This window comes from Gallinula chloropus (genome assembly GCF_964237585.1).
Source record: "Gallinula chloropus genome assembly, chromosome: 1".
NCBI lineage: Eukaryota > Metazoa > Chordata > Aves > Gruiformes > Rallidae > Gallinula > Gallinula chloropus.
In genome coordinates, this window is record NC_140085.1 from 168,817,369 (window position 1) to 168,845,143 (window position 27,775).

The window sequence follows — 27,775 nt, forward strand, 5'->3', positions numbered from 1 at the left end:
ATTTGGATAGTTTGAAAGATAAGCAGAAATTAAACTTTCATTTTCCAGAATACAAATTGGTGCAAAGGTTTTAAACAATCAGTATTTTAAAAAAGGACAAAATTCAAGCAAACAAAGAGCTGCCATAACCCAGCTAACTCCCTTTGGGAAGCCCATGGGTTAATTCATTGCACCCTGCAGACAGCACAGTTTATTCCTCAGGAAGCTACCTCAGGAGCTGCATGGATGCTTCTTCAGCCATCTTTCACCACCCCTTCCCTGCAACAGCCCTTGCCTTACCCCCAGTGAGGCAGTGCAGTTGACCAAACTGGAGCACAACTGACATGGCTACAGCAACGGCTAGGCCTCACCCAAACAGAAACGGAACAGAGGGGCCACAGCACAAGCTGCTAGATGGAGATCATGTTATGGCCGGGTACAACTCTCTCTCCTAAAGAGTTTTACCAAACCCTTCCAAGCAAGCTGTAGCTCAGCCTGCCTGCACCATGCCAAACTGAGGAGAAGTTTAATTAATTTTAAGTTTGCCTGGTACCAACTCAGTATTTTTTGCTACCTGAATGCCAAGTTTCATGTCAGTATTTCATCATCAAAGCACGTGTATTTATTTATCCATTCCATCATGATTATACCTGAACCACTGCCATCCACACCCAAAAATTGCTAGACAGCAGTCTGATCAAACTAAAGGTGAAAGCTAAGGCTTGTTTTCAGTTGTCTAAAGTGTGGTTGGGATTTAGGCAGCACTTCTAATATAAATCCCCTAATGGAATTTCATGAGAATTAGGCATCACAAAAGCAAATGTGGCATATAAATGAAGAGTGCATTTACTTCATTAATTACCTCAGTTCTCTAACTCAATACAAGAAAGTATAGCACACAACATACCCTGTAAAACAAAATTTTCGTTATTCATATAGGTTTTCGCTTCCTAATTTATTCAAGGAATTTGTTTTCAAAATAACTGGAAAAATCAAAGAACCAAAATAATGACACCCTTCTGGAGATTGAACTGAAGATGCCTGCTGAACACTCTATGTCTGCACTGCTGGAAAAAAAAAATCTGCCAAGTATTTGCAGTGAACACACATCTTAAAAACATACTTAAGTGAAAGTAAAATAGATTAACTCCCTATAGAACAAAACCAAACCTAAAGAAATTCCTGGAGAGGGAAGAAAAACCCACAAAAACCAAAACCCACCACCAAGCAACCCAAAAATACCCCAAGCCCCAAAGCAAACAAACAACCCCCCCTAAAAATGTCTTTTAAAACATTTACTTTCTTCTGATAATCACACTATCAACAAGACAGGTTTTTTGTTTCCTTTTTAAATCAAAAAAAGACATGAGAGAACTGGGTGCTAATTGTTCAATGATGAATGCATAAAATGTTTTGAAAAGGGACTTGAGGACATGAGTCTAGAGAACCATGGAGAGGAACTGTAGACAAAACATGACCAAATGTTCCTCAGATTACAGGATTCGCAAGACCCAAACTCAAGTTGTGTCATCTGTTTATCCTTTAGAAAAATATGCCATCTCTTCAAGTTAATATTTCCATCTATTAAAAAAAAAAAGTCCCCCTACCAGTGGAAATTTCTAAATCTCAAAGCTTGGTGGACACCAATTAAAGCAAGACTGAAAGACAATGAAGAGAGCCAGAAGTGAGAGCCACAGAAACATACGTATATATATATATATATATATATATATATGAAACCACACACTCACAAAGAAAAAAAAAAAACCATCTAGAAGGGGATTTGCAGGATAAGCAACTTATCAAAGTACTTCCAGACTATGGCAAGCTCTTTCAAATCTCTAATCCTATGGTTCATCAGCCACAGCATCCCAAGCCTGTCATGTACCAATGCTTGCTTCTCTATAAATACACAAAACCATCATTTCTAGTTTGAGTTTTGCACACTGGGATGAAAGCTGGGATCTTCAAAGCTGTTATAACTAAGCACGTTCCTCAAGTCGGGCGAAATATGTCTCTGACTCTCACCACTAACATCACAAGCACCATCTTCTGAAAACCTCCCATTGTTACCCTCACAATCAGACTCTTCCAAAACTGAAGTTTTTATGTAAAACCTTTTCTGTGGGTTAACACAAAACATTAGTGCTCTCAAGGACTATTTTCAAATGGCATTTCAACAATGATAGATTCATCAAGTGGTTTGAGTGGGAAAGGACCTTAAATAGTTCCAACCCCCCTGCCACGGGCAAGCACACCAGACACCTTCCAGTAGACCAGGTTACCTAAATCCCCATCCAACCTGGCCAGGGAAGGGACATCCACAGTTTCTCTAGGTAACCTGGTCCAGTGCCTCACCACTTCAAAGTGAGGAGCAATACCACTGGATTATCCTAATTTAAAAGAGCCATTCACCTTTCCTTCCCCTCGCTTTATTTTTGAAGACTTGCAGGAACTAGAAACAAAAATTTACTATAAGATATAAACTGCAAACCTAATGAATAATCTGAATTTTTGCATCTGGAAAAAAAAACAAAAAACACATGTAAAGACAAGAGTTCTTGCAGTTATGATTCAAGACTACACTTAAAGTCACCACAAAAATGAAATCTAGCCTATGATTTTCTGGTTTGGATCAACTGGATACTTTAGAGGCCATTTAGGCAATCAAACCACTGATAGAATAACTGTGCTGTCGTCCCCAGAATGATTTTGGTTTCATTTGAATTCTTCTTTGGATCCCTCATGGGAAAAGAATGTGGAGCACTTGTTATTTGCAAGCCTAATACCCTGAGCTTTTCTGGGACAAAGGCAACGAATACTTTCTACATTCATTTGATGTGGAAATGCACTTTTCTCAGCTTGTGTAATAATATATGGCAAGTTAACCCGATTTTATGACCTCTGACCAAGTTAGCTACACTTCTTTGCTAAAAAGTTACACAGTTGACCAGCAAAAGCAGATATTTTGTTGTCTCATCCTATTAAGAGATATTGATACAAGATACTTTGCATTCTACGCTTATCAAGTAACTTCCCCCAATGTTGAGACGGCAGGTTTACCATAAAGTGGGACCTTCGACTTGTTCCAGGAATTATGTATGTGCTCCTGTTCACCTTGGGGCCTTTTTAAAATGAGACCAACATTCTGGTGACAGGACTAAGTGTCCGTAGTGACATGAACAGCCAACAAGGCTTTCATAAGAGAAAATTATGAAGAAGAAAGCCATTTGAATCCGTTTACCCACAAAAGGGCTTCTCAGGCTAAATAGTTATAAAACTTATTCTACAGTCTCTGACCAGCAAATTTGCCAGTCAGCATACAGGAAATCTCTCAAATTTCCTGTGAAAAGGATTACATGTATCTCTCTCTTTCCCCCCGCCCCTGACAACGTGATTTACAGCCAAAACATTGGCAAATCCCTCAACTGAAGCCTGAAGAGAGCTCTTTGCATCAGAGTTATTTTAATGCAACCTAAGCTTTTCTGTGGGTGGGGAGAAACAGATTCTAAAAATACTCCTGCTGTACAGAACATTTCCAAGTCTGCCCCTTCCCTAGTAAAGGGACATCTGAAATGGCTTGCAAATACAAAGCAGTAGGATGGTGGCCTTTAAGTAAAGGCAAATAACACTATATAGGTTTGTGCACAGGAGCCAGTCGTGCTTGATACACCTGGAGATGACAAGGCTTCATGCAGTGACAAGCTGATGAAAGTCACAGATCAAACTCACAAAACAGATAACCTTTGCAGTCTCAGGCAACATATAAATGGTACTGCTTTAAACAAAACCAGAAACGGAGCTAAGAATCTTTAAAACTTAAGTTTTTGCAGCAAGAGCATGTAAGAACAACATGCAAAAGAACACTCATTAAGAATGAGCAGAACTTGGCATCTCATCCCAGATAGTAGTTTTGATGTCATTACTTACCAAACCAGCTATTGGAGTTGACAGACGATTGATCTTCTTAATGATGCCAGGTTTGATCTTGTTAATCAAACTAAAAAGAAGCCATATGATTTTCTGTTATATAAGCAGCTGTATTTAAGAATAAGCAACAGTATTTATTAGTAAGTACTAGGTTTTACAAGTCCCACCTTACATGCCTTCAGCCAAGTCCATTTGATCCTATTAATATCCCCTAATTTTTTAAATTTTTTTTTTTTGTAAATCAGCTTTCCAAGAAATGCCAAGCAACCACGGATTGTAGAAGCAAAAGATGGGATGGGTCACACATACACACACAAGAAAAAGACAGATAAAAAGAGATTTTGGAGAGTGGCAAAGACAGAAAGAAGAAATAAAAAATGCCTGGGTATGCATAGGCAGAAATGTTTCATTACATGGGTGGCAAGGCTGAATCAGACACAACTTTTCCATTTAAAGATTTTCTTGAGATAAGAGTTTCAATGCAGATGATGTAAAAAAAAACTATATCAAAATATTTTTCAGCATTCAGTGTGAAAACTCTGATATCCCTGTAAGTTCAGGCAATCAGGTCAGTTTTCATAAACCACAAGTCCAGTGTGATCCATGCAACGACCTTTTTTGGTACATATAATGTACACACACACGTCATTTCCAGTCTCAGCCAGAAGAGATTGTCACTTACTTTATATAAAATTCATAATTAAACTGATTAGACAGGACAGTGACACACAACTGCTGAATACACAAGCCCAAATGCACATCTTGTCCTGCAGTGAGGATGAAGCACAGGATTCCTTGCACCTTTATACCCAGGATTTCAGTCACAAATAAAGGGAAATACTGTAGTTCACCAAATTAAATGCTAGATCACAAGATCAACAGAGAACAGGGACCTCAGGGCACCCTGCAGACTTCATCTGCCTGTGTAGCTTTTGGTGCCTCTTGTTGCTGCTTGCCTGGCCAGATCCTTTACTCCACAAGCATCAGCAAGGTTTTGTGATCTACCCACACCAGTGCAGAGCCAGGACTTGGCGTTTAAAGCTCTGTGTGGGAAGAGGCGGTTTTTTTGGCTCAAGCAGAAAATATATTTGGAAAATAAACAATAAGAACAGAGTTTACCTAAACACACTGGAGTGGAAGATAGATTTCTAAGTGCCTGCAGAAGAAATAATGGCTCTGGGTTGTGAGATTTTTCAGCTACATTAGTAATTTAGTAAACAAAATAAAATACATTTGATGACATTACCACCACAAAGAAGTGGCTCGTTGAGGTGAAATTTAGAAGAGTTGGGGATTTCCCCCCTCTTTCCCTAAGTCTTCCAAATGCATAATTTTTATTTGCCTTAAGAACATGAGGTAGCATGCGATTAGGAAAACCTCAGCAACTTTCTTCCTCTAATGTATACACAGGAAATCTGATAAAACATAAAAGGCTTTATTTTGTCAACCACTCATCAGCTAGTCAACACGCACACTTGGTCATTAAGTGGGCCAAACAAACCAACTGGACTTCTGTAGCAGCACAGGATGCAAATATCGGTCTTATCTGCTATAGTTTAAGTCAAATACACACCGTCTCCAGAAATAATGTATCTGTGGACATTAAACTAGCCATTTCATAGGTGAACCAAGGAAAGGGGCAATATCATGTGTAGTTTGTCTCTGCTAATTAACATCTTGTGCTCTATTGATTTTGGTGAAAATTGGACATTTGGAAAGCTTTCAGCATCTTGCTCTTTTCTATTTCCTCAGAATTTCTATTAAAATCGCTTCTCCTTGAACTTCAGGTAGAAGCTATGTGATTTAGGGCAACATAATTAGGCATTTTTGCTTTAAAGGAAGTTGTGTCTCTCCTAAGGCAAGCGGCTCAGCTGAAGAAATTACAGGATGTTTTTCTTGCATATGGCTATTAATTACAGATAAATTTAACTGATTTGCATTTGGCAGATGGAGGCTCATATTCTTTTGCCAAATAAATGTCAACAATGAAGATATCAGAGGACCAGAACACATCCGTTCCCTGTCAATTCTTACAAGACACTATTTGAGAGTCAGAGCTGACTACACCACACATCCCACTACACACGTACCTGAAAAAAATACTTCCTTATTAAAAGTATAAACTATTTTTATTACCCCATTCAATCCAGTTAACATTTCATTATGTAAGTCAGGAAAATACAGCGTCCATCTCTACAACACCTTTCAGTCTTCAAAATAAATCAACTCCTGCATGACAGTCCGATAGGCCAAAGGGGAAAAAAAAAAATAATGGCAAGAAAAGAAAACACAGCAATATTTACAGAAGGAAACACACAAGAATGTTGCATTATTGAATTTATTTTGGTTATTTTTGGTACACAGTAGGAAAAAAAATTGAGAGAACTTGGGCCCCTCACCTCTAAAAGGACAATTAGGTCTTCGAGCAAGTGCAGAGAAGGGCAACCAGGCTGGAGAAGGGGCTGGAGGGCAAATCATAGGGGAGTGACTGAGGGAGCTGGGGATGTTTAGCCTGGAGAAGAGGTGGCTGAGGGGAGACCTTATCACTGCCTACAACTACCTGAAGGGAGGTTGTAGAGAGGTGGGCTATGGTCTCTTCAGCCAAGTGACAGGAGATAGAACAAGGGGAAATGTCACAAAGCTGCTCCAGGACAGGTTCAGATTAGATGTTAGGAAAAAATATTTCACTGAAAGAGTTGTCAGGGCCTGGAACAGGCTGCCCAGGGAGAGGGTTGAGTCACCTTCCCTGGATGTGTTTTAAAAAAGGGTATCAGGTAGTTAGGGATATAATTTAGTAGAGGACAGGTACAGTTGGACTCCATCTTAAAGGTCTTTTCCAACCTAGTGCTTTTGTGAACTGCAACTTCATAAAAGTTTCCTGAAAATTAGCTTAGCTGAACTGACTTAAGAGTGGGTCTGAGAGTCTGAGATTTCTGATTTTTTTTTTTAATTGTCCCAGGTAGTCCTCTAATGAGATTTCTCTCTTACTGGCATTCAAATGACATTTACACCTGCTGTTCCTTAAAATACTGTGGAATTAGCACTGCTTCCAGTCCTGGAAACCTGTTCCAGTAAGTACAAAACCAATTAGAGATAATGTGGAAGAGACCTGACAAGTGGACATTCTACACCTCTGACTCACTCTAGCAACGAAACCAGACAAGTCCCATTATTGCCAAGCCTATAATATGCAAGCACAAGGAAGCTTTCTGGAGAAAGGACTCCAGAAAAAGCTGAGGTCAGAGTTTATTGTTGAAAGCAATAACTGAGTCAGTCCAGAAGTTACTGAAACCTGGGCTGCAGGTGCACAAGCATGGCAATGTATTTCTACATTGCAATGAGACCAAATCCACTTACTTCCATCATTTTGAAGTGCTTGCTTTAAACAAAGTATATTTTTATTAATTAATAAATGCTATCCAACAGATTCTATATTTAGATACTTCAATGTAACTGTAATTCCACAGAAGACCAAATAGCCCCTCTCATGTTACACATACATATATTACTAATACCACTCCTCAGTATAGAGCATAAACTCAATGGCCTGCTTATTATCTTAAACTTTGTAAAATTTACTTTAGAAATTAATTACTTCTAAAAAGTAAGAGTTCTCTGGGTGGAATAGGTAACTTTCAGGACATGGAGAACAAGCACCACACAAACTTTGCAATAAATTTCTTACGGGTAGGTGGGGATGTGGGACATAAACCCCAACAACAAGGGGGTATGCCTTGATCTCAGCCATGGCCACACCACCTTGCAGGCTGAAGAGAAAGCCCATAAGTGTGATAACCAATAAAACTTAGCATGTGAGAGACAGCATAGGACAACACAGCTCTTGAGAGATGATGTTTGAAAGCCATTCTACCTTCCTGCAACAATCACCACATATTAAAAGAAAAATTAGTGATGAGAAACTATTTTTGGTACTTCAAAAGAAGACAAAGATAAACAAGAGGCCACCTGATGTCAACCCAAAGGATTGTCATACTGGTAAGTCAATACTCACTCGCATAACAGGACTCCATTTTCTAGAGCTGCTCGAAAGTCTTTGGTTCCAAAGCTTTTCCCAGTAACTATCTATAAAAATAAGAACTGAGAGTTAGCTGGACACGCACACAAAAATCAGGACTAGTAAGAGTATCTAAGTACTACTAAAAAACACCCCAAATTCATTTTTCGAGTCAACACTTAGTTCATACTTTTATTTTTTAATTTCAGAAGAAATAAGCTTTCAAAAAAAAACCCGAGTTCTTTATGCCTCAAAAGAAGTCGGATCCAACACCTTCAAAGAGTTTCCTCCAGTGTAAACCAATCTTCAGCTGAATTCTGTGGGAATACTTTCTAAATTTTCTGAAGCAATACCAGCCACACAGAAAAACATAACCTAAATTTCAAACAAAAGCGTAAAAGAGAAAGGAAGTCTTTCATCTCCTACTCCGTATCATGAGCATACACACTGTAATATCTGGCACAAAGTATTTTAATAAGAGTGTTTTTTTCCCTACCACTTGTACCTAAGGCAGTATGACTAAAGAACCACTCCAGCAAGTCTCTGTTACCACGTGCACATCAATTCCCATTTCTTAGCAAGCTGTAGGACTATACTAATGGGACTACTTTTTATACTGGAAGTGAAAAGCAGCGAACAAAAACAGTGTCTTATAAAAAACCTAGGGTAACTGATACCAAAAGCATTATCTACAGGTTTCCAAAGTTGCTTAAAAATGCTCCTGGCCTTAGCTCCCTCCATCTCAGTGAGGCCATTGATGCCACAGCACCCTGCTCAAATCTAAACTCACTTGGATTCTTCCTACTAGATCCACCTCTCTGCCCACCTTGCTTGAAGAGTCCAAATTTGATCAATTTCTTTTAAACACACATATAAGTAACCCACACGCAAGTTACAAAAGGAGTCACTATACCTAAAACAGTCCAAAAGAGGGTTTTATCCCAATTGTATAAAGAATCATAGAACGTGTTAGGTTGGAAGGGACCTTTAAATGTCATTTAGTCACACCCCACTGCAGTAAGCAGGGACATCTCCACTAGATCAGGTCGTTTAGAGCCCCATCAAGCCTGACCTTGGATATCTCCAGAGATGAGGACTCCACTACCTCTCTGGGCAACCTGTTCCACTGATCTGCCATCCTCACAGTGAAGAACTTTTTTCCTAATATCCAACCTAAATCTCTCCTTTCCTAGTTTAAAGCCATCATCCCTCATCCTATTGCTACATGCCCTTGTGAACAGTTCTTCCTCTGCTTTCTGACAGGCACCTTTCAGGTACTGGAAGGCCACCTATAAGGTCCCTCCAGAGCCTTCTCTTCTCCAGGCTAAACAAGCCCAACTCCCTCAGCCTGTCTCCGTAGGAGAGGTGCTCCAGCCCTCTGATCATTTTTGTGGCCCTCCTCTGGACACACTCCAACAGGTCCACGTTCTTTCTGTTTTGACGGCTACAAAGCAGGACACCAGGGCTCCTCTCACCAGAGCAGGGGAGCAGAATCACTATAGAAACCAAGCACTAGGAAGGGTATTTGTTTGAGCTTAGAGGTCGCCAAGTTTAGTCACCAGCTAATTACAAACCTCCCTTTGGGGCTCCTGACCATCCCCAATACTACACAGGACTACAGGCACACAATTAAACTTGCTTAGGAACCTATGTGCATTCAGACCAAAGTTACCAGTTACCACAGTAATTAAGGAAATTAGTAGCAAAACAAATGAGATGCACTTGGTAAAAAAATCAAAAGGAAAGAATATAACTCTAAGATCCTGCTGCATTATTACCATATTAAGTTATGCCTAAATTGCAAGAGGGACATACACTAACACCAGAAACACTAGAATTCAAACAAGTAGTTTGTACAAGTTACTTTTTTAATTGGGAAGCTGTGACTTCAATCTCCCTATTGAGAACAAATTCAGATGTTACAAAAATCTTCTTTAGGGTTTAAGGTTTTTCCTAGGAATCAACAAACAAGGAGAAAGAAAGAGTTATGACAAACCAGCTCAATATAAGAAAAATGTTAATATTCAGGGAGAGGAAAAAAAAATTAGATCACAAAACTTTTAAACAACGGTTGACAGTGAATCCCCTGGAACAATTTAATTATATACAGTTTTAATTTAACAGTCAGTTCTTATAGAAGAGTAAATATTGCATCTTAGCAATATAATTTTCAAGAATAATTTCAAGAGACAGAATCTGAAAGTGCTTTCTGGCACTTCCATATTCCAAAATACAGTGTTCTGTGTACAAATTTGTACAGCACACTGTTATATTTAGTTATATTAATTTTCAGCACTGAAAGCTTAAATTTGTGTTCTCTGGGTAATTGGGAGCACGGGTTATAAATTAAGCCCTCTGTTCTGTAAGCTACTCATTTGCAGTTTGCACATCATACAGCAGACCTGTACTGTAACAGGGGCTGTAGGACTGGGGGTCTACCTCTATGGTTACAGTTAAAACTCCAATCAATTCTCAGAGCCCAAAAATTATTCTCATTCTGGAGTTGTCACTGACATCCACAGGACTACACAGTCCAAATGTTTGGTTTAACACAGACAGCTTACTGTTAAGTCATGCATGCAATAGATGGGGAGATGTTTCCTTCACCTAGAGTTGGACCCACTGTAAACCTGCAATATCTTATATATCAACAACCTTCACACTGAAATTCCTTTAAAAAAATAAATTCCTGGAGCTGAATGGTAAGGACATCATTCCTCAAAACATATTCTCAAGAAGTCAAGGAGCACATGCCACTGAAGATATGTTGAACTTCAGTGTAGTCCTTCCAGAACACAGGACTGCCACACTGCAGGGCATAATCATGTTTCCATGGTGCAACTTGTGTTTTTTTCAACAACAAAACCCAGCATCTCATTCTACATTTTTGACTACCACTCAGTCTTCAGGCACATGACATCAAATAACTAGAAGCCATCAAGTGAGTACAAGGTTGTAAATGCTATTAGACTTGCAGACCTCTTAAAATTACATTAGAATCATTACACTGAAAGAATTTTTTACTAATTTATCTGTGCAGCCACTGTGGCAATCAACACTGATTTGATATACAGGATGGAGCTGTCAGACCGATCTTGTGACCCACAGATTTTGACGACTACGTGGCTTGTTGACATTCAAATAAAAGCATCAGTACTACCAAGTAAGGTTTCATTAATACTGACTTTCAAAGGATACTAATAATTAAGTAATTAAGACTTATTCTCAAGGAACAATTTAACACTGGTGGCTTGAAACAGCAATGCTTTCCAAGTTGCACAACACCTTGAACTTGATGTCACAAAAAATAAGTACTCCATTTTAAACCCAGCTTTCATACAGAGACAGAGGTGTTTACTCAGCATGGAGTTTGGTCTGGTCTGTACTCAGTGCAAGGCATCAAGCACAGCTGTAACTACTATGGCCTACATAGGAACCAGGTGTCATTAAAAGAAGTTGAAAGGCACGGAGAGCTCCCTGTTTTAAGAACCTGAGTAAGACAAAATGAATCCCACCCTAAGATATTACACCTTCAATGTCTACGATTTGTGAGTCAGTGTTTATTCATTAAAACTGGTTGTACTGGGTGTGGTACTCTTATGTAATAGACATAATTGATTTTGGACAATTTTTCAACCACTTAGGCCATGTGAGCCACAAAATAAAAAAGGGAATATTTTGCAAAAGCAACTCTTGTCCATGTTTGAACAACATCTCTTTTCAATTATCTCTTTTCTCTCCTTCATTCAGCCGAATGCATTCCGCTTCTTTTTCTGCTTTTTTGATAGAAAGAGAGACATGACATAATTAAAGGCTATATCATAAAATCACATTTAATTGCTGCTATAAAAGTCTGTTGTTGGTTTTCTTTTTTTTTTTTTAAGACAGCCTCCCCTAATACTTTGGTAACTTAAAATTGCCAGGTCTAAGCAATTTACTTCAAACAGTATGCAAATCAAATCTTTACTTAAATTTAGACATTTTAAAAAGGCTTACACACACACACATACACAGAGGGCTAGTTTAATTTCAGATTTGCTGTGATTCCTGGAGGAGGCAACAAACCAAGAAGAAATAAGGAAAGATTCTGAAGATGGCGTGACATCAAGATCACGATGGAGTGAACAAAAAGCACACAGCACAGAAGAATATGCTAATTACATGCCTCAGTACCAAAATTAACATTGAGTACATTTCTTTGGCTTGCCTTGCTAGAGGCCAAATATAGCTGACCATAATAGGCTTCATCTGCCCTAAAAGCTATCCAAGACTGGAAGACTTTTTTAGCATTAATAATAATTAAAGAAAAACCAAGAACTAGCTAAGGGACTTCATGTCAAGCTGCTCCCATGGTTTCCAGTGGCCTGAATGGCTTTAGTAGAAGGGCAGCTCTAACACAGGGTGGAGGAAATTCTCAAGGGGGTAGGCCTCTCGTACACACCATCCCATGCAACATCAAGTGCAAGGGACCAGCAGGTTTCTCAGTTTAGCTGGAAACACCAAAGCCAGGCTCTCCCCATCCAACAAAAGACTCACACCACGTATACAGACATGCTGGCTAGCCAGTTCTCTATCACAAAAGTGTTAGCTGCTCGGAAACTAGGAGGCGGCACTGCATCATGCCCAGCCTGTGACCTAAAGGATGACTTGGCTGCAGAGGAGCAAGGTACGCACCATCCAGCCAGCTCCACAGTTCACAAAGGCCAACCCTGCAAACTCCATCTCAGAGCTCCTCTACCACCACTCTGCTTAGACTACGCCATTTCATAGAGTCATAGAATGGTCTGGGTTGGAAGGGACCCCAAGGATCATACGGTTCCAACCCCCCCGCTACAGGCAGGGACACCACCTTCCAGGCCTGGATCTACACAAGGCTGCCCAGGGCCCCATCCAACCTGGCCTTGAACACCTCCGGGGATGGGGCATCCACCACCTCTCTGGGCAGCCCATTCCAGCACCTCACCACTCACTCTGTAAAAAAACTTCCCCCTAATACCTAATCTGAATCTTCCTTCCTTTAGCTTCAATCCATGCCCCCTTGTCCTGCCATTATCCACCCTTTTAAAAAGTTGATTCCTCTCCTGTTTGTATGTTTCCTTCAGGTACTGGAACACTGCAGTGAAGTATTTTAAACCATGCCAGGACCCCCCACACTGATTTGAACAAAATGCTAACTACAACAGCTTGAAACACGCAGCTCCCTGATATAGGATCACAAGTTAGGGATGGAAAACACAGGCAAGATACTAAAACATACGTGACAGCAACAGCTTTAACAGAGGCTCATTCAAGGATCTCATGGATCAAGCAATCAATCAGATGTCTACCTTGAGTATACCATACTACTTATGAACTTCCAGGTCCCCAGCTCAGCGTGCAACAAGAAACCCAAGCTTACCATGCTGCAGTGGCTCATGTGCCTTAACAAACTGGGACAATGATACAATTCTGACACCACGGTACCAACCCAAATACCGAATTTTGGATACATTTGCCTGTCACAGGGCCTGCCTTAACAAACCACCTCACAAACACATTAATGTCTGAATTGCTACCTTGCTAAACAGCTTTCCCCCCCCCAACCCCAGTTACCAAAAATCCAGATCAGATGCCACGGCAAATGGCTTCATCCTTACATAACTGCAGTGTTACATACTTACACTTTCAGCATTCATTTGGCACTAACCACCCTCTTCCAACATATCACTCCACAATGGTACAGGTACTCTTAAGATTTCAGCTACACCCACATCAAAAAGCAAGCATTCAAGACACTCCCAATGCTCTGGCCTCTCTATGGTTTGGCAGGGTCTAGAAGTAGGTTCAGAATAGATTTTATATAGTATTTTGAGTCCACTTGCATTTTATATAGAGTTGTCAGGCTGAGGTACAGCATGTAACTGACAGATTTTACCTTTCAGGGTCTGTCAGGAAGGAAGAGTAATAAAATAAATAAAGGCAATAGGTACTTTTTCCTCTGTTGCATTCCTGCAGGAACTGGTGGTTCTTCTGGGCTGTGACCATGAGTAGCTGCTTTGTGGAACACTTCAGATGCACCACCCAAAGTCCTGCCTCCTCCCTTAACAGCTATTTGTAGCCCTGTGTAAGTGTCACACAGAGTATGAATTTGTCCTTGAATGGCATGCTTGGTAGCTGTCAACAAAAATGCTCCCATTATGCTTTGAGGTAAGGACGTTGTGGTATTTGGCCTCTGCAGACTTCCATCTTCTTGTCTCCTCCTCACTGTTTTTCCCTCTCAGGTTTCTTTCCTTTAAATAAATTCAAACTAAAAACTAAACCACAAAACAATGAACATCCACCCCCCTCTGCCCCCCTCTCCCCCCAAATCACACCAGTAGTCAACTGGATTATCCAACTCCTTCCCCAAAGGGCAGATGATAGGAGTGATATTTGGAGGTTTGCTGCACACAATCTTAACGTACAAGGGGTGTTGCAGCAGTCTGATCATGGTTATTACTTGATTTTTCAGGGTAAAGCTAAAGGTTTTGAACTGCAAACATTTCAAATTGCACCAGGGAAGGTTTAGGTTAGATATCAGGAAGAATTTCTTTACTGAAAGGGTCGTCAAGTACTGGAACAGGCTGCCCAGGGAAGTGGTAGAGTCACCATCCCTGGGGGTATTTAAAAGGTGTGTAGATGTTGTGCTTGAGGACAAGGTCTAGAGGTGGACTAGGCAGGGTTAGGCTGTGGTTGGACTCAATTACTTTAAAGGTCTCTTCCAACCTAAGTGATTCTGTGATTCTATAAGTAGTAGAAAAAAAAAAAAATAAAAGAGTGCAGATGGATTTTGAAGGATATCTCCCAGAATTTTATGCCCTGATGTACAAGGGAATAAAGAGGGGACATTCAAATCTTCCACTCGTATGAGAACACTGCTGGCATTTCACCTCTGGTAGCAAGAGGGCTATCAAGGACAAAGCAGCCAAGGTCACAGAGGGAACCATGTTGTTGTCTTTGCTATTTAATTCATGGTCCGACAAACTCTTAAGAGGTCAGCAAGGGCTCAAGAAGCTGGTACCCACTGAGGCTTTCCCAGTCAGCTGTCCAGCAACTATTTTAAGACACTGTGGAGCCTAACAGTTTGACAGGAGTCAAGAGCAAGGCCTGGACTTCCACAGAGGGAAGCTCTTCAATTCAATCGCAATTCATTGCTAAAAAACCACCACAGGCATAACTCCACAGAGGACAAGAGTTGCAGTGGCTGGAAGTAAGAAAAATATCTACCAAGAAAACTGCTGTATAATCTGACTGCACATTGAAAGTAAAAAGGCTGAAGGAAGTGAAATTTTCTTTTTGCCACAGATCACTTATGCTGGTCCACGTGAATGTCCCTCTGTGCCGGTAACAATTTTCTTCTCCAGCTGGAGTAATTCCAGTTGTATTGCTCAATGCAAAGCTGCCTTCTCCTGTTTAGCCCCATACCCCAAATCCCTGGGCATCGTTTCGTTTCCAAGGATGTGGAAATCTTTCCAGGCTTCAGCCAAATGTGCCTTTGATAAACAACCAGAGCAGACATTTATAAGAGGAAATGACTGATTATTGAAAAAAGTCTTACAGTTATTTTCTATCATCAACATAATGATGGGGTCTTATTGTGGTAAGACTTAATGTGGACAGACATGCCAAGACTCCTGAAATAACATACAGCTACATTTTTACAAAAGATGAAGAAAAACAGTGAATAAAGGACAAGGAAGGAGGCACACCATTACCAGTGTGGAAGGTGCGAGAAGCATGGATCCCTGCTCATCAGCTACCTGCACTCTGTTTTTTCAGGTCTTCCATCAAATTGCATATAACAATATAATCCAAAAGGATGGAAGTGAAGGTTTTCTTCCAATATTTAAAGGAATCCCTGATTTAAGGGAACAATACTGCAGAAAGAACAAGGATAAACATTTGGGATCAATCAATGCAGTTGAGTTTTTTTCCTTCCACAAAGAAGATCATCCTGTAAAACCACAAGATAAACTTACTGTTATGTATCCTGATGACTGTACTGACAGGTGTCAAACTTGCAAACCAACATACACTAGCTTGTGTGATAAAAAATGGTCTCACTGTATACGCAGAGATAAGCAGCATCAACTAGATAGAGGCAGGTGGTCCACTAGGACACAGAACTTGCAAATACAAAGTGAAGTTTAAATGACTAGGAATTTCTGGAAAAAAAAAATCCAAATAATTGAAATTTTGTTGTAATGATATAGGTAGATCTAATTTTTTTTTTAGAAATTATTATTTCTATAAACAGTTTAAGTGTGCACAAGTTATAAGCTGCTAACCTCATTGATGCTGATTCCAGCATTAACCAAGTGTTTACGTTCTCACACCTATTTGCAACTAACTTTGGTTAGTGTCCTGGTTTCAGCTGAGTCAATTTTCTTCATAGTAGCATGCATGAGACTATGTTTCAGATTTGTGATGAAAGCAATATTGATAACACGGGGGGGGGGGGGGGGGGGGGTGTTATTGTTAAGCAGTGCTTACACAGAGTCAAGGCCTTCTGTGCTTCTCACACCACCCCACCAGTGGGATGGGCTAGGGGTGCACAAGAAGTTGGGAGAGGGCACAGCTGAGACCAGAAGAATGTACCATATGATATGATGTCATGCTCAGCTTGTAAGAGGCTGGGGTAAGATGAAGGAGAGGGGAAGACAAATGCAGTTGCTCCAAATGCCACTGCCCCAAGTAACTTACACATTATGGAGCCCTGCTGTCCTGGGGATGGCTGAACACCTGCCTGCCCATGGGAAGTGGTGGATGAATTCCTTGTCTTGCTTTGCTTGCACGCACAGCTTTTGCTTTACCTATTAAACCGTCTGCATTTCAAACCACAAGTTACCTCACTTTAACTCTTCCAATTCTCACCACCATCCCACCAGGGTGGGAGGGGGTGGAGCAATAAACAGCTGTGTGGTGCTTAGTTGCCAGATAGAGCTAAACCACAACAAAAAGTGAATATTTATGCAATTTCCCAAACAAGAGGAACACGATTATTTTAAGATTATAGTTCAGTGGTTGGTGGCAAGATAAGGGTGACAGTGGGAGACTTAACCATAATTATTCTTAATTAAGCAGAAGAATGGACAAAATCATCATGATAAACATTCAAACACTCAATTCACCCTTCAAACAACCAGAAATCAACCACTGAATTTCTTAAAGATGAAAAGAAAAAAAAAGTTTGATTGAAAGTTGTCTTCTCCAAGTAATTCACAGTATAACAGAGGTGTATTAGGGCTGCCATAGGGAAAAATGTTTAACAACACAAAATATCCCCAGGGACTGAGAAGGAATGATTTCTAGAAAAATTCTGAGATCACAGAAGTGATGAGCAGAGATTCCTGTTTCAGTGCTTTGATAGCTTTTAATGATCATGTTTCATCATGTACATGCTGTCACACTAGACAAGTTTTCAACTTGCACATTGCGAAAGCCAGTCACTACCTATGCCACTTCTTAATCTTTTTTTCTTGAGTGTCTTAGAACAACAAATTGGTATGGGTTGGATGGGACCTTAAAGATGACAGCAAAGCAATCCATGTATAGCTGTGTCTCAGCTCGACTCCTACATAAAGTTCACCTGGGAACAAAAATCTTGCCCTGGCCAAAAAAAAAAAAAAAAAAAAGAAAAAGAAATCAGATGTTGAAATAGTAAAAAAAATTAAAATGGAAGAGTATCATAAACAACACAGCTTAGAAAAGAGGACTTGGAAGAACATTTTGACACATGATTGACAGAAGGTTTTGTAGGGCTTCCTAAGCAGTCCAGTCACAAAAGACAACCATGAAACAGCATCAGAGCCTCTCCTTTCCCACTCTTCTTCATGACCATGTGAAGGGTTTGCATTTAGAAAACATCCTGCAATCACCCAGATTTTATCCTTTAATACAGTACTAAAAATGTAAACAAAAAGCCCCCAAACATCCCCACGTAACCCCCCCACGCATCTCACTGCCTCTGCTCAGCCCCAAAACGACCACAGCAGTGGAGTCAGGGGTTCCAAGCACCAGAGAAGGACAGCATTGGTTTGGTGCCACAGTACAATGGAGATGAGAGAGGGACAACATTTGGACTTTTTGCAGATTCTTGAGAGGTTTAACATACCCAAAGATCCAGTGATTCAGTGCCCCGACACTCAGGCAGTACATGACTGGTGGGATGGTCGGCCATGCACCCTCACAAAGAGCTTCAAGTTCAAACAATAGCAGCAATTTTAAAAAAATCCTACCCCAAAAGCCTCTATGCAAAAATCTCTCTATACTGTTGCTTTTGTCAAGGAGGAAAATTAAGTTTTATTTCAAGTGTAGCACTTCGCTTTCAGGGGAACAAGGAAAGAAATTGGTTTTGCAAGCTTCAAGTAAAACAAAGGCCACACTTGAAACATGAACAGATAAAACTTCAGTCATACTAAAAATCACATTTGTCTAGGGTAAGTGTAAAGAAAATATTAAAGCAAATATAAACGTGGACATTCTTGCTGCAGAGGGTACTAAAGTCGCATTTGTCTACATTTTAATCTATTATTTTATGTGTAATATTTTAAATAATGTTTCCATTTCACTGTAATCCAATCTTTAAATATTTTTGTTCCTGTTCATTTCAAACAAGAAGATAAAACACAAGCCATAAAAAGCCTTCTGATGCTTGTACTTCCTAAGCTTATAGCTCAGTTTTACTACTATTGTAATTCCAGGCCTGAGAGAATACACTACAAGTTTCTATTTCAAGCTTTCAGTTCATTAGCATTTATTTTTATAGGAAAGACCTTAAAGAAAACAGTATCTCTGCTTACACTGATTAAGGAAAGTATGCTAGAACTCCACCACTATTTGCACAAGGGTCCCTGTTGGGATTATTTACCTAAGTGGTAAAGTGATACAGATACCCCAAATGAAATGGCCAAAACCAGAGCACAATCCTGCCCCAAATTATAGTTATCTCTTACAGATCAACTGCTGCAATCCTGAGTGTATTAAATACTTTGATTTTCCATATATATTTTAAACATGGGTGGTTCTCTGGAGGGCAACGTCAGCGCCGCGAGCAAACTGGGGATCTGACCACAAACTCCTGGAAGTCCGTTCAGCAGGACAAGGAGAAAACATCAGATAAGAGATTAAACACACAAGAGGGAAATGCTTTAGATAAAATTGCTTTTGCGTGTTTAGCAAGGTTATTCATGCATGGAAATCTCTTGTTATTGCTGGAGATTTATCCATCTTTTCAAATTTTCCAGCCTTTACTGGAAACAGTACTCTAAGCAGCACACATACCAAGATGTAGTTCGAATCATCTTTGGCCAAAACCCTTCAAACCCCCTCTCCCTTTTCTATCATGCACATCCTCATGTGTGCACACATAGGGTTTGGGGAACCAACAGCGTTCTCTCCATGTCTTCCCTCCCATCCCCAAATCCCTGACTTTTCTATGTCCTCCTACACCCACAGGCTTCCAACCCATTTTGCCAGGCCTAATTAACTCATTAACGAGCCAAGGAATGGGCAGCAAGCAAAGAAATTGTGTGGAAATGAACATTCAGCAGGGTCAAAAGACACCACAAAGGCAATTAATGTCACATACAGAGTCTGGGGAAAAAATGCAGTCATGACATCACTTCCCAGTAAACTATGGCACTCGGCACTAATTGCAGCACTTCAACGACAGCATTTGGAAATTTCAGTATTATCTAGCAACAGTTATGAAGAGATAAACCATCATGTGGAAGTCACTGAAGTTAATGCTGACTTCAGCTGTAGAAATATGATGCTCTTCTCTAGAGCTGGAATAATTTGGGAAAAGGATTAGTTAAGAGAACTTCCCCGGTATTGCCTGTTCAAATCAAAAGAAAAGCAAGAATGTGAAGCTCTTGAATGCTACTATGTTTAGTAGTTGGGGTTGTATTTAAACTAAGTTTAAGCTTCAAAAAAATAACTGAGTAAGCAATAGGAGAGGCTATACAGAACTGTGACATCAGGAAAGATGGTATGTAGGTGGTTTGGGGGGAGAGGTTAGGAATTTTTAAAATTTTAAAGGAATATAAATGCACAAATAATTACAATGGAATATTTGAAATGCACTGTGCATGCACCAAACTACTAAGCTGGGACTAAGATTTCTGAAGGCTCCACTTCCCAAGGCTCAGTGATATTCTTAATTACAGTTAATGAGCTCCAACATTACAGCACTGGATGGCAGAAGACATCACCACTGCTTCGCAGCACCATCTAATGAGAGACGCCAGGTACAACATATGACCAGAGGCTCTGTCCCTCTCTTTGGCAGGAGATGAAAGAAATTGCCTCTGGCAAAGAAATTAAATACTTGCAGTCAGAGGAGGAAGGATGGCTACGGAGGAAATTGAAGTCCAAGGGAGCTGCAGAAGGATGGCATGCATGTGAAGAGATGACATGAGCACAACTAGAGGAGGCAAAGTATCAGTCTGGGCAAAGGACATTTAGGCTCAGTAAGTTTTGCTGACCAACTCTTCCCCTCTGATTATGTTGTTGAGGAGTTCTAAAATATGAACGTTACCCTTTTAAATAGAAAGGATTTGAACATAAAGGAATATCTGAATAACATGCAACAAGTTACTGAAACCCCCTTATGATGCTTGGAGAACTACAAAACACATGTGGTTTAATGCCTGATGACACAGCTTTCATCTTTTCAGGGGATCCTCTTCCAGCTACACCTCCTTCAAGACACTTCTGTCATCTTGCAGCACACATGGTACCACTCCGAACAGCAGCCTACGCTACTCATCTATCATTCCTAATTAAATACTCTCTCCTCAGCCCAAGATGCAAGTTCTTTACTGTTTGAGATGTATTTGCTCTTATGAAAATAAAAAGATAGGCTGCCATTGACCTCAAAACCAGGATTCCATCCTATTTCACCCTTTTCATGTCATCTTTAGTCTTTAGGTATGACGCTATCCTGTCACCTGCTTTTGCTATCTGCATGTTTCGGTCTAGTCATTTGGGTATTTATTAAACCAATACACAACTAGTAAACTGTCATTCTCCATGGAAGTCTTCTGCTTCGTTTGCAAAACCACAGATAGAAGCGTTAGCAGCTGCCCAAGTCATAGGTGGCTCTGCACAGGGACAACTGCCACTCTTCAATTAAAGAATTAAGGCAAAGAGCACAAAGGAGAGATTGTGGTCCAGAAGGGAAGCTGTGAGTGACAACTGCTGCTCTTCACAACTCTTCCAACACTTCCCCCTTCCTATTTTTGCTCTTTGACATCATCACTCACCACTCCGCTCCTGATCCAGGCTGAGCATCCACACAGCCCCAGCATTACTCAACCACCTCCAGCATGACAATTCCTCAAGCCATCTTATGGCTCCTCTGCAAACATGCCTTTATTTCTTTAATTATTTAAGGAGCCAAACTGGTCTGACAGAGAGCTTGCCTCCTCACCCGGGTGTGTTAAGAGGAGCCCAAGATAAGATTGATTGTCATAGCAGCTAGACAGAGTTACTATGTGCACTGCCCAGAGGTAGGATTTAATTACTAGTCCAAAGTAGCCAATCTCCCCCTTATTACAGAAGACAATTTATAATTTGCTTATATTTATTATGACATCCTTGCAGATATGTTCATGAATCTTCGTAAACAATTCCATATCCTGCAAGGGAGAGGCAGAAATTTACCCCATAGTTTCCATATTCAACCCATTAAGCATTTAAAAAGAGAGTCTTCAATATCCACGAGATTGAACCCCATCTTTTTATATGACTAGAAAAAAAAAAAATGTAATTTGTTTTCCTCTGGAAAAGAGGCAACAGTATACCACATAATTTATCTGCATAAGGCTGATACATCCTTCCTCAAATGCTGACCTGAAGTCCTGTATACAAAAAAGCCAGAGAAGTTCCAGCCTGTAGCGGGCTGGTTCACATATACTCACAAAACCTCCCCTAATGATGCAGCCAAAAGCCCCAAATACAGGACACAAGAAAAGCACAGAGATGCAAGCAGGCAAATTGTACCAGAAAATGTTCTAACCAGAACTTCAAGAAGTCTTGGAAGACAACTCTGTTCCATTCTTTTAGTAGGACTGTGCTTGTACCTTGTAAGCACAGTAAAAAGCACACTTTTTGGATTCTAAACAGATGCATGTACTTTGGGTGTTTTTTGTCTCTAGCTTCACTTTTTGTCTTTAAATACAATAGCACATTAAGTGGAGAAAGATTATCACTAACCCACGCAGTTTTTCAGAGAGATATGTATGTCCTGGAAGACAGATTTTTTTTCTCCCATAGGCAAGATGCCTCAAGCATTTCAGGTTTGAACCACAATGGTTTCTATGACCAGATGCCTTCCAGGGCATGCAGACTTGAAGAATGTCTGAAGTTTTGCCTAGCAACTGAGACAAAGCATGGACTGCCCCCAGTTTAAACATTTTCCTCCATACATATTACATGAAGTGATGCCAATCTCTGCTGCTCGATCTGCTACGTGATTGCCATTTCTACATGAAATTCTTGCTGTTTTACTTACGGCCCAGTAGAGCAGTTGAAGACAATTTCCCTACCATAACAAAAACAAATCTGGGAAGTCCTCTATAGCATTAAGTCACTGGCTTATCAAAGCAGAAGGATTACTTTGGGTTTGGTTTTAATTAAATTCAAAATTTCAGAGAGAAAGAAACAGCACTTAGTATCATCAGTGTCATTTACAATGCAAGATTTGATTCGTTTTGTACCATCATGAAGTGACACATTTTACTGAGCAAGTCTTTAAATATTTTCTGGTAGAACAAGAAGTTGGATCTAACATCAGTTCTTAGCACTCAGACACCACTTGCACAATGATTACGGGCTAACAGAAGGAATTTTCCCATTGTAATAAACTAGTTGTCCATCTCACCCAGCATCCTCAGTCTGGCAGTAACCTGTACCAGGTATGTCAGCACCTTTGCAGGGTGGGAAGGGAGGATACCAGTACTTTCATATTTACAGTAGAGGAGCTGCAGCCTTCTCTATAATTAAGTGGTAGAAACACACAGATAGGGAAGAGCAAGACGTTTTCACAAACGTTTCTCTTGCATCAGAAATCACTACAGAAAGGAGAAATATCGCCCACCACTTCCTCCTGCCCCCACAAACCAATTGTTTGGGGCTTTTAAATACTTGCTTGCTTAAAGGATTCTTTGTAATAGATAATAACATAGGAATATATGTATCCAGAAGCAGCTGGACAGAAGGCAAGCTTGTGTTAAGTCTGAAGTGTTAAATCTGTGTGATGCCTTTTTAACTAAAGAATGTAAAGGCAAATATGCTATTTAAAAAACCTTGTGTAACTTAAGCTGGACAACGTTCTCCAAGATCGGTGCCTCAGCTTCAAAGCTGGCATTGATACCCTGGGTGAATTCACATGGGAACTGGGTGGCACCGCAAGAACCGATCTCACATATCTCCTGACACATTCTGACCTCTGCTGTTGTAAAGTGGAATTTATTTTTGACTGCTTCTGCTAAAAGACTTCCAATGCATGCAATTATCCAGGGTAAGGATATGATGGGGGGTAGAGGGGAAAAATCACTTTTATTTTACACCATGAAGGACAAGTCCCTGGCTCTTCTTTCCCACTCATGTTCCTATCATCCCATCATTCGTTACAAACTTCCTATTTGACTCCTACATAAATACACACACACACACCCATTCTTTTAGCATCTGGACTCTACATATGCTGCCAAACTGTCATAATATCATCTTTCTCTGAGAGTGCATTGGTTTAGGCTTTTTATGACAAATACTAGCAAAACCACCAAGCACACCAGAACACAGACTCTCCAATATGAAACTATTCAAACAACTAGTTTTAAGCAGCACTTTTTCCCCCAGTGTAAGTGGATTTTTCACTACAAAAGCATACAGTAGACTAGCAAGCTCTCTTAGTTATGTACATGTCTAGGACTCAACACTGAACTTTGGCAGTACTAGTTAGTAAAGAAATCATATGCTAAATATCCTGTACATGACCATCAGTGAAAGTGTAAATCTGAATCAGGTTTGACTATACTGGTTGGCAAGGTCAGAGGCAGTAAAACACTGCTTTTTAAGGGAGAGGTAGGCTCAGAAGGGAAAAGAAGAAACAAGGAGGTATCCATCTTGATGCTCTACTCCTAAGCTTCCCTTGCCTTCCTGGCTAAGAAGTTGCCTCTCAGATCTTGATCCTGAAGATTAAGGCATGGACCTCTGCTGTACTTCTCGCAAGTGCTCTTTGAGCATTTGCTCTTCCTTTCCCATCAGAACACCTGGCATGCTTCAACATAAAACCGCTCCTACAGCTTGCATTATTTCCACTACACTTGCCGATCTCCCACAGCTTGGGAATTGATGATCAAATATTTATAGAGAGTATGAGTTTAAGACTCCGTGCTCCCAGCCTGGTAACACTTTTGATTAAGGAACAGAAAGACAATGAGTGTTTTGGCACCAAATACTCTTTTTATCCTCATGCTTAACTAGGAAAGAGACCCTAATCTCAAATCGGCAAGTTCACCCTCATGCCAAGAACGCACCCTCTTTTCAAGCTACAAATAGGAAACCATCTTCTTCAGTTCTTCAGCAGTATTTCCTTCTAAAAATAAGGTCTGTTTTCACCAACAACCATGTTCTTTCCCAGCAATACTAAAATTAGTGGACTTTTTGTTGTTCTGCGTGTTAACAATTTTATTTTCACCTTAATGCATTTTCTTTTTTTAATCATTAAATATTTTCCTTCTGCTGGGACAAACATAGGGGAATTTGCCATAGCACCTTTACTGGAGTAAAAGCAGCCAATATGAATAAGTCACTGAATCTTAAAGGATCCTGAAATATAACTACAAGACAGTCATTAACACACAGCACAGCACTTCACTGCAAATACCCAAGGGTCAGACTGTTACCTTGCATGCATGCACTGTTCTGATAACCACCCTCGTGTTTTCAGAGTCACAGGGCGATAGGGGTTGTCAGGGACCTCTGGAGATCATCTAGTCCAACCCCCATACCAGAGCAGGATCACCTAGAGCAGGCTGCACAGGACAGCACCCAGGTGAATATCTCCAGAGATGGAGACCCCAAAACCTCTCTGGGTAGCCTGTTCCAGTGCTCTGCCACTCCCACAGTAAGGAAGTTCCTCCTCATAGAATGGTCTGGGTTGGAAGGGACCCCAAAGATCAGAGTTCCAACTCCACTGCCACAGGCAGGGACACCAACCTCCAGGCCTGGATCTACACAAGGCTGCCCAGGGCCCCATCCAACCTGGCCTTGATCACCTCCAGGGACAGGGCACTCATCACCTCTCTGGGCAGCCTGTTCCAGCACCTCACCACTCTCTCTGTAAAAAACTTGCCCTAATATCTAATCTAAGCCTTCCCTTCTTTAGCTTTAATCCACTCTTCAATGTCTAAGTGGGACTTCCAATATTCAAGTTTGTGCCCACTCTCTCTTTTGCCTTCAGCTGCAACCACCATCTGCTGGAAACCAGAAAGGGCTGCCAAAATGTTGCTGCCACTCCAAGCAGCAAATACAGCTTAGCTTCCCACTCAAAAGTCTGATTAATCAAAGACATCAGTTTTGCACAATACAAGGAGGAAACTTCAGTTCTGGTCAAAGAACCACAAGGTTGGAAAAGACCTTTAAGGTCACTGAGTCCAACTATTCCCATCCTATGCTAAATCATATCCCTAAGTACCTCATTTACCCTTTTTTTTTAAACACATCCAGGGATGGTGACTCAACCCCCTCCCTGGACAGCCTGTTCCAGGCCCTGACAACTCTTTCAGTAAAGATGTTTTTAATAACATGTAATCTGAACCTGCCCTGGTGTAGCTTTGTGCTATTTCCCCTGATCCTATCACCTGTCACCTGGCTGAAGAGACCATCGCCCACCTCTCTACAACCTCCCTTCAGGTGATAAGGTCTCCCCTCAGCCTCCTCTTCTCCAGGCTAAACATCCCCAGCTCCCTCAGCCGCTCCTCATATGATTTGCCCTCCAGCCCCATCACCAGCCTGGTTGCCCTTCTCTGGACTCGCTCGAGGACCTCAACGTCCTTTTTATGGTGAGGAGCCCAGAACTGGACACAGTACTCAAGGTGTGGCCTCGCCAATGCCGAGTACAGGGGCACAATCACCTCCCTAGACCTACTGGCCACACTGTTTTTGATACAAGCCAGGATGCCATTGGCTTTCCTGGCCACACTGCTGCCTCATATCCAGTCTGCAGTCAACCAACACCCCCAGGTCCTTCTCTTCCTGACAGCTCTCCAGCCAGTCCCTCAAAGCCTGTAGCACTGCATGGGGTTGCTATGTCCCATGTGCAGAACTCTACACTTGGTGTTGTTGGTCTCTGTGTATAGAGACTACACAGCAGTACCGTGCAGCTTTACTTACTGTTTTAAAGGCTGTTACAGATTCTGGTAGGTGTTCAATCACATTGGTAGTAATATGGTTAGTTAGTTTTTTGTCACACTTTTGACACAATATAAAATTTGAGTAGCCTAAACCAAAACAGCAGTATTATTAAACAGGCTATCCTTGAGAAACCAAACAGCAACGACAGAAGTGAACAAAATCCATGCAACTGGCACAATAGAGTCTGGCAAGTTGAAGTGAAAACGTAACTGAAGACAAAATGCAGCAGAAATTGTACAGTCATGCTGGAAGAAAAAGAAAGGACAGATCAGGTCGATGAAGGTGAATAAATAATGACAAGATGGCTGCGATGTCAGTTAAAGAGCTGTCAGATTCTTCAAAGTACTACAGGACTGGGAAAACAACCATCAGGAGCATAAGAAAAATGTCCAAGATGGTAAAGCCTGGAAGGATTTGCATAATTAGAAGTTCTTCTGTGTTCTAGAGCATGCTCTAAGTCACGAGCAATTACCTTCAACTCAAAGGGCTGTAAGGGTCTCATTGACTGAAAAACGGAAAATCAAGATCTCCCCTTTAAAGGTGGGACAACATGAGGAGAAACCAGAATAAGAGTCAGAATAACATTTATTTTCCCCAACTTCAGTTTCGAGAAGTGCATTAAATACTGCTGATTCTCCACCACCAAAGCCATTGCTGTTTAGAAGGGAGGGAATGTTTCTTTTTGTTATGTCACATATAAATAATTATTTTTTCCTGCTCTGGCAAATTACCTGGTCTGATACACAAGAAGAAAAATAGTTAAGTGGGCTCTCCTGAATTGGAGAGCTGGTCTGAAGTTTGGCACAAGAATATTCAGCAGAGCTTATCTCAAAACTGTCAACTTTTTTTTTTTTTTTTTTGCAACAGACTCGACCTCAGTTTGTAGCCAGTCACCCCCACACCCTTTCACGGGGTGCCACAGCCTTAAGGGGTTATTTACCAGTTTGCTCTGGTGCAATAGCTAGTTGTCCCACTCTCAGTTTGGTATGTGCTATTGCACGTATGACATTTCAAGTCAAGACAGAAGAGAGGCTTAAGAATGAGGACTAGCTATTATAAAGAGAGGAGACAGAGAGGGAACACTTCTTTTCAAGACTTACCAAAGCAAAAAAGTTACACTAACTGGTTTAATTTGCAGCAAAGAAGATTGTCACATATTAGGGAAGAAAACTTAACCATAGAAGTTATGTACTGTAGACCAGCTGGCCAGTTTTTAAGAGGTTAAAAACATATATATGCCAGGAATGGCCTAGGTATAAGAATATCCGGTCTTACAAGAGACTGCTCATGAACTACGTGACCTCCGAGCTCCTTCCAGCCATACACGCAATTTCCACATGAAAGAGCTTATTACTCATTCAGTCTCATCATCTGAATACCAAATAAAGAGAAAATCCTTAGTTAAGC

General features: G+C 40.7%; 1 protein-coding gene across 1 annotated transcript in view; it reads right to left on the reverse strand.

Moving 5' to 3' along the window:
* LMO7 (LIM domain 7) overlaps window positions 1–27,775 on the reverse strand; it is a gene marked incomplete at its 5' end in the record, with an annotated part of 135,132 nt that overhangs the window by 89,268 nt on the left and 18,089 nt on the right. Inside the window, 2 exons of the mRNA XM_084274716.1 lie at window positions 3,910–3,979; window positions 7,922–7,992. Of these exons, the coding sequence (XP_084130842.1) occupies window positions 3,910–3,979; window positions 7,922–7,992 (141 nt within the window). The remainder of the gene's footprint in view (window positions 1–3,909; window positions 3,980–7,921; window positions 7,993–27,775) is intronic.